The sequence below is a fragment of the Argentina anserina genome, chromosome 7 (assembly GCF_933775445.1).
Source record: "Argentina anserina chromosome 7, drPotAnse1.1, whole genome shotgun sequence".
Lineage (NCBI taxonomy): Eukaryota > Viridiplantae > Streptophyta > Magnoliopsida > Rosales > Rosaceae > Argentina > Argentina anserina.
This window is the reverse complement of record NC_065878.1, coordinates 22491722-22499522: the sequence shown is the minus strand read 5'-3', so window position 1 is coordinate 22499522 and position 7801 is coordinate 22491722. Positions and strand designations below refer to the sequence as shown.

Here is a 7801-nt window from a genome sequence, read left to right as displayed (position 1 = left end):
ACACTACTACTGCAGCCACCTTCTCAACAAATATTTCTCTAATGTGCTCTGCTGTCGTTGTGTCTACATGTGAGAGATCAAATTTCCAACCACCTAATTGAAACTGTCTGCCTTTATAATGTGTCCGATGAGTAGGTCTACTATACCGGCTTTAAATTTGAAGCTGTTAAATCAACTTATTTCCTAAATTCACAAACTTCAATACAACTTTTAAGTAGATTATGAAAAATCTAAATTAGAGATTTTAAAATTGTTGCTGATTAAATCTGCATATGCATATTTTTTTCAATCGAAACTCGGGACCAATGCATATTTTTTCAATCGAAACTCGGGACCAAACTGGGCCCAAGTCTAATAAAAGCCATTTGACATGTCTCCCCGTGTACGATCAAAAGAATACAATTTGCATTTGAGATCGAATCTGGTGACATTGTAGCCTTGTAAAGATATATGTCATCTCATTTTTCAAACCATCTAGTATGGTTTAGACTTGGAAATGGAGGAAGGCGTATGACTGAGTTTTCTTTCGTTTTCCTGCCTTTAACTTTGGTTAATGGATTCATCAGGGTCACAACGAAATTCTCATCTATAGTTACTAACCATCCTTTTGAAAACCCACTAAGTCGTTTGTTTGGCAATTCCAATTGCACATCCAGAACCTTGTCTTGGCTCATGTCGCATAAACACCATGTCTCATCTTTGTCTGTGTACGCCAATAAGAATGGATGACTTGTTCTACTGTGTCTGGTTATGAATTTCTTTTCCACAGAATTCCATGACGTACAACTGATACGAGTAACACTGAAGTGCACATAGGCCGGTGTCCGTAATCTCTTTAGAACTGAAACTAGTGATCTATAAGTTCTTAAGCCATAGGTCCCCTAAATTCGTTACTGACATATAACAAGAATATCCTTAATATTACTTTGTAAAATGTTTTTCATTGTCATTCTGAATATCCCTAGAGCATGTTATCTTTCTTACAGCATGGACTGAAAAGCAGGGGGCTATAGATGCTACCATAGCAGGAACACTTGTTGTTCCAAAGGAGGGTATCTGTTTAGTACCATAGCAGGGCTTCAATCAAACATTTCCTTGAAACTTAACAATAATTTGGCAGGCAATCAAAGAGTTGGCCTCTCTATTTATTTCCATTCAGCCCCATGCACAACAGGTCTGCTCTCACCTGTGTCGATTCTGAAGGGAAGTGGCATCAAGCTAACTCAGGTTCCACTGAGCAGGTAAACCATGTGTTGCCTCAAGCTAACTCAGGTTCCAATTTGAGGCACTGCACAACAGAGCTGGTTCATTCTTTAATTATTGCACCCCTCTCTTTTCCTTTTCTTTCTCTCAATCTTTCCAGAAACCTTTTCAGCCCTGCGTACGAAAATTCAAAGAGTAATATTTATGAACCGGTAGAGGTTAAGAACTTGTAGTGACCATCTATAGTGGAGTCGACCATGACCCTTTTTCTAAAGCCAGAGAAGAAAGTTGTGCGTTTACTGCGTTATATCTTTTTGAATGGAGAGAATCATCTTTTCAAGAGAGATAAAGGGGGGGGGGGGGGGGGGGTACCAAAACAAGGAGCAATGGCCAACTTGCCTATCAAGGCAGAAACAACTTGCCCATCCATTTTGGTTCAGCTTCGATTTGATACACTGTATATATTGGACATACGTACAAATTGATCCATCAACAAATGATACATCAAATAATGTCATTACAATATATAGGTAAAACATCGTATTCACACCGTAGTTTCGGGCGAGATTTTATTTGGAGAAACTAATTTATCAAAATACGTGAATTCATCTTATAAGTCATATGACTTGAGAAACTTAAACAATTATCACCTGGTGTATTTGAATTATTACCCTTTCAAGTGTATTCGGCATATACATGATCACGTTTTTTCGATTTTAGACGATATTTCCTCTTCCTAAAGGGTCCACATGGTTTTTTGTTTACCATAAATTCAAAAATGTGATCAACCAAACATTTGTCATATACATTAAGTTTTAGCCTTTCTTTTTGGCGTGCCAAACCCAAAAATTTCTAGCCCAGTTGAGCCTCACATTTCCTCCTCCACACTCTTTATAAACTCCACCAAACCACAACCTTCTCTTGGTTTCAGTCTCTCTCTAGCTCAAGCTCTCTTTGTCTTCTTCAGTTTTTCGTTTGTGATTTCACATTTCTTCTCTCGATCAGCATGGCTCAGGTGCTTTTCTTCAGGGCAAAAACCCTACGCTTTTTTTTCATTCAATCAATCTAGTTCAATTTTTTTCACAGTATCATCATGTCCACCTGTAACCCTTTTTTTCCTTTGTGATTCTTATGTAGCAGAAGGTGGTCTTAAAGGTTTTGACCATGACAGATGAGAAAACAAAGAAGAAAGCCATTGAAGCTGCAGCAGATATATTTGGTATAACCCTTGAATCATCATCGATCCGTTTCATAGTAATATCTGAGTGATGATCTTTTCCTTAATATTCTGAATTAATTGGTGAATAGGGATTGATTCGATCGCGGTAGATCTGAAGGACCAGAAACTCACAGTGGTGGGAATGATGGACACAGTTGCAGTGGTGAAGAAGCTGAAGAAGGTAGGTAAAGTTGACATAATATCGGTTGGTCCAGCCAAAGAAGAGAAGAAGGAAGAAAAGAAAGATGAGAAAAAAGAGGAGAAGAAAGAGGGCGAGAAAAAAGAAGAGAAGAAGGAAGACAAGAAATGAGCAGTAGTTTTACTGTGATGATCATATGCTTCATGTAATAGTAGATCAACTTCGTGTAGTGACAGTTGTTCATGTGAAACTACGTACTCTACTACTTCTGAGTGAAGTTATAAAAGTTACATGCGTTAATGCACTGTAAAATCTCATTTTTGGCAATGTAAGGGTTTTGATGATTTTGTTTTCATGGCGATGTAAACTGTAAAAAAGGAGCTGCCCAGATTCTATTATGCAAAATTTAATTGCTGATAAGATCGACAATGTTGGCTTTGTTTGTAATATAGAAGAGTGGCAAGGAATTATGTTGGCATCACGTTTGTGTCGCCTTCTGAAATGAACCAGATAAACATTGCATGCATTCACATGAAGAAGGAATTTTAATTGAGAAGTTGTGATGTACTAGTGTTGTCTATTTCAGATTTATGAAAGCTGAGATAGCTGGGTTGAAGTTAAGCTTTGAATTATTAGATTCTGATGGAACATGACGAGTCAGCTATGTCATTTTACTCATTTCCCATGCCTATTTTGATCCAGGCTACTTGTGATTGAAGTTTGATGCTGATTGCCGTCTGTAAATATTGTTCTCGAGGATTAAGACTTGGCTGATATAAAGAAAAAAAGGCAGCTTAATTTGGTTTTTCGACTTGGGAGCCATTAAATCCTCGATTTCGAGAAACATGGTCTTGTATTACAAAATTATAGACACCACGCATGGATATACACAAAATACAATCAAATTCTAGCCAATGAACCATGTCCATTTCTGACCAAAATCGATGTTGAGCCGAGTATTTGGTGTTGGTTATATTCAAATAGATGATAAAGGACATGTAATCTTGTCTCTACTAACCCTTGACAACCTGCAGCATTGCTATTGAACCATATTACAAAGATATCACTTACAAACAGAATTGATCGATCAATATTCAGGCTTGAATTTTAATTGTCCTGTTAGGCTATGATGCCTATTGACCTGTAATAGCTACAAAAATAAGCCAGCCATGGCCAATGCAAGAGATTCTTGCTTCGATCTTAGAATATACCACACGACTACAATGACGACCAGAAAAGTGAGTGAGAAAGCAATAGAGGCCAATTTACTTGGGTTTGTCATGCAAAGTGACGATGAAAACACCTACATTTACAGCATAAAGAATGATTATGGCAATTAACATACAAGGAAAAGTGGAAAACAAGCAGAATGAGGGCATTAGCAATATAATAGTTTTATATCGTCTGCGCACCTGAACCTTTGTAAAAAGATTAAAGGCACAACAACACTACTCATTTCAGATTCTTTCATAGAGTAACAGAATGGGGGTTATGTTTACCAAACTCTATATGACCCACTCAAGAAGAAACTTTCCAGCTTCAGAAGACTGATATGAAAAGAAAGGGAGGAAGGTGGGTTCTAAATGGACACAACTACCTAGTGGCTTCTAACTCTAACTACACCATAATGCAGAGAATCTGCGATTTGTGTATAATTTCGTGGCAAAGTAACTCACATACTACAATACTGCAGACTTGCAGCCCAAAAAGTATCTCCATGTTGTACAAGAACATTCGTAGTTTCGTACCATATACCCCCCTCTGCATTTTGGGTCACTTCTAATATTCCAAAAACATTTCATGCCAGAAACTGCTACCAGTGCTAGGCAAGTAACAACTGCCATACCAAGGAAATTACAAAAGTATGGTTAAGCCTCATACTACTTCTCCCCAATCTCTATAATTTTTATCATCCCTACATAAGATCAGGTGCAGGAAAAGTGTTGCCAGTCCATAAACTGCTCAAAACTAGAGATGAAATTTCAATGGCTACAAGAAACAGATTCTGTACAAAGAATGAAAATGGTGAAAGTTTACCACTGCATCATTCCAAATCCCAAAACAATAACTTTGAAATGACTCAAAATCAAAAGCCACTCGGACCACGGGAGATAGGAATGCAAGAAATACAGCAAGATACTCTATTTGCATCCCTCAATATTCCATTTACGCATATGTTTATGTATGCATGTATGTAAGAGCGACTATACTTAAAAGTGTGATTAGAAGATAGACTCAAAGCAGACAGAGAGGTAAAGTGTGGTGGTGGGATGTGAAAAGTGAAAAAAAAAAGAAACAAAAAAAAAAGGAGGGAAGGGGAGAGGGAGACAGGTAGACTTGTGAGTCATGACCGGTGAGGTAGTTGCCACTTTTGGAAAATAAAACGCGACGATCACAGCTTTAGTGCAAAAGATAATGAGGAAAACATGGACAAACTGCATCTCATATATGTCAATCAGTTTGCATGAAAAATAGAAGCCAAAGATAAGTTGTGTGTACTTCACTATTTTCCTTCCACGATTACTGAAACAATCTGCGGTACATGGTGCCACTGGAGACAGCCAGGAGCCACATTAAGTTAACTAAGGCGAATTAAATTACTTTCTTCGTATGGGGATTGCAAGTAAATACTTCACAAATCAAAGAATCTGCTGCTTCAACATCTTCTATGCCTCTTGAGATTGGAAAGCAGGTGGGCATACTGCCCCTTCTCTACCATCTGTTGGATTACTTTATGTGCTTCAGAAAGCTTTCCAGCATTTCGCAAGTAACTTACTAGCGTGCTGTATACAGTGAAATTTGGACTAACGCCTCTGGATTCCATTTCTTTAAGCATGGAGCATGCTTCTTTAAATTTTTCTGCCATACAAAGCCCACGAATAATAGAATTGTATGTGAATACATTTGGAAGCTGCCCATCAATGACCATTTCATCAAACAACGCTAGGGCGTTCTCAAGTTCCCCAGCCACAATATATCCAGTGATCATTACAGTATAACATACAACATCAGGCAAGCAATCATACTTTATCATCTCATCGAAGAAATACTTGCTGGCCTCCATGTTTCCAGCCCTGCTCAGTCCATCTATTAATGTTGTGAAGTGTATAACCCTTGGATCGAAACCTTCCTCCTTCATGTGATTTAAAAGATTAAGAGCTGCAAGCGGTTTGTCTCCCTTACCAAGTACATGAAGAAGAAGATTGTAAGTATGAAGATCAGGAGAGCATCCACTCCTACCCATTTCATCCAGTAATCTATGAAATTGATCCAACTTCCCCAACCTATACTTCGCACACATCACAATATTATAGGTGAGAATATCCTGCGAGTAACCCTCTGCCAACATCTGTTGATATAGCCACTCGATCAACCTATACTGCTTCACTACAAGAAGGGACAGCAAAATAGCATTGTATGAGTGTTTAAACGGCCTGAAATTAAACGTCTTCGACTTTATGAATCTCTCCACCACTTTCCTAGCCAACCCTGCCTGACCACAAGTACATATCAAAATATTAAACGTCCGCGCCGTAGTTGGATACCCTTTCTCAATCATCTCATCCACCAGCCTCCACATTGCCTTAAACTCCTCACAGTTTGCAAATATCTTCATCATCAAATGGTAGGCCTCCGTTGTGTGCCTATAGCTCTCCTGCTGACCAGACCACACGAAAAACTTAAACCCCAGCTTCGCGCACCGCATCTTATTCCCATAATTCACCCCCTTCAATATCTCAAACAACACTCCCCTTACCACAAGCCCTGAAACCTTTATCTCCAGCTCATCCAGAGCTGCTTTCGCATTAAACCCTGGCTCATCCTGCTCTAAAACCTCAAGAACCCTACTAATACTTTTCCTCACATCCCCGAAGAAGCTTCGTCCCGCCGATAAATGCTCCCGGGGAGGTCTATCATTCTCGAACATACCATACTCCTTCAAAATAGGATCAAAATCACTACTTTCCGATGCGGGTTCCTCTAAAGACTCATTCCTATAAAACCCATTATCCCCTCTATTCCCACCAAAACGCCCACTGCTTAGTTTTCTTGAAATTACAACACAACACAAAACCCTGTGATAAACCCTTGGACCAAACAGAGCTATATAGTTCATGGCTAGTACCCATTATCTCTGAGACTTAACACTGCTTAAAAAAAGCGAGAAACCCAGATATGAAATTGATGGAATTGAAAACAAACTTAGCTGTGAAAGCTTGGAGTTGTGGAACTGAGTGAGGCCCATTAAATTGGGGGAGCCAGACTGAAGTAGGGGCAGTTCATTGAAGGGACCCCAAGTTGGGATTAAGAAGGAGGGTGAGGACTTACCTGGGATTAGAGCAGTTTGATGTTGAAGATAGGATTAGGGTTTATGATTCCCTGCAGAGGTTTTTATGTTTGAGGAAGTGAAAGTGAAAGTGAAGTGAAGAGAGACAGAGCGGAAGCCCTTGGAGGCTTGGAGAGTGTTGGAGTCAAGGGAGTGGAATTGAGATCGAGTGTTTGCAGTTGCAAAGTTATAGAGTGGATATATTTATGGACCAATGATAATACGCCAGGTGTCTGAAAATTTATTTTGTTGAAGATTTAGAAGTCCAAATTTTTGACAATATTAGATTGTGAGTGTAAAGTGTAAACTAGGTCGATCAAACAGCATGGTCGGGTGATGAGTTTCTTGTAGCTGCTAGTGACTTAGTGAGTACGTTGTGATTCTCTGTGAGTCTATGTTTTCGGTCATACTTGCGTTCGTTCTGGTCAGTTGGTTTCTTGAGTTGTTCGTCGGCTTTTAGAGGTGATACAATTATCTTTCAATCTGTAAGTAGGCGAACGCTAGGCGGGTTCAGTTGTGTGCTAAGCGAACAGTAGGCGGGAGTTAGACGCGTTTAGTTGTGTGCTAGGCGGACTCTAGGTGGGAGACTGGGAGCTATTCGCTTGCTAGGTGGGCTGCATTTGGTGTCCTCTACTTTGCCGTCTCTCCGCCATGGCACGACTGCTCAACTTAGCCTTCCTCTAATCTCTTCATATGCTCCAAACTCGAAATTGATAGCAGGAATCACGCATGTTAATATGTTATTAGTCTTATGCCATCATACCAGAATTCATACGTACAATCGATTTAATAGATACGAAGATCGCGAAAATACAAAAGGAGTACCTCTCGCAAGATTCATTCTTAAGCAGTCACTGCACTTGCGCGCTCAAATAAAACTGTATCTCAAATAAATTATGAATCATTAAGCATT

General features: G+C 39.3%; 2 protein-coding genes across 2 annotated transcripts; one reads left to right on the top strand and one right to left on the bottom strand.

Moving 5' to 3' along the window:
- The first annotated feature begins 2024 nt into the window (after positions 1 to 2024).
- On the top strand, positions 2025 to 2916 carry LOC126802960 (heavy metal-associated isoprenylated plant protein 39). The gene is made up of 3 exons (XM_050530682.1): positions 2025 to 2218; positions 2344 to 2422; positions 2512 to 2916. The coding sequence occupies exons 1-3, from the start codon at positions 2210 to 2212 to the stop codon at positions 2730 to 2732; spliced, it is 309 nt and encodes a 102-aa protein (XP_050386639.1). The 5' UTR covers positions 2025 to 2209; the 3' UTR covers positions 2733 to 2916.
- Positions 2917 to 4974: 2058 nt separating this feature from the next.
- LOC126802538 (pentatricopeptide repeat-containing protein At3g60050-like) lies at positions 4975 to 6971 on the bottom strand. The gene has a single exon (XM_050530183.1). The coding sequence runs from the start codon at positions 6676 to 6678 to the stop codon at positions 5218 to 5220; it is 1461 nt and encodes a 486-aa protein (XP_050386140.1). The 5' UTR covers positions 6679 to 6971; the 3' UTR covers positions 4975 to 5217.
- Between the last annotated feature and the right edge of the window lie 830 nt (positions 6972 to 7801).

Excerpts from the sequence above, each read along its gene's own strand:
- LOC126802538 (XM_050530183.1), bottom strand. The coding sequence starts at position 6,678 with ATGAACTATATAGCTCTGTTTGGTCCAAGGGTTTATCACAGGGTTTTG.
- LOC126802960 (XM_050530682.1), top strand. Across the intron at positions 2,423-2,511 it reads AGCTGCAGCAGATATATTTG|GGATTGATTCGATCGCGGTA; the intron begins GTATAACCCTTG and ends ATTGGTGAATAG.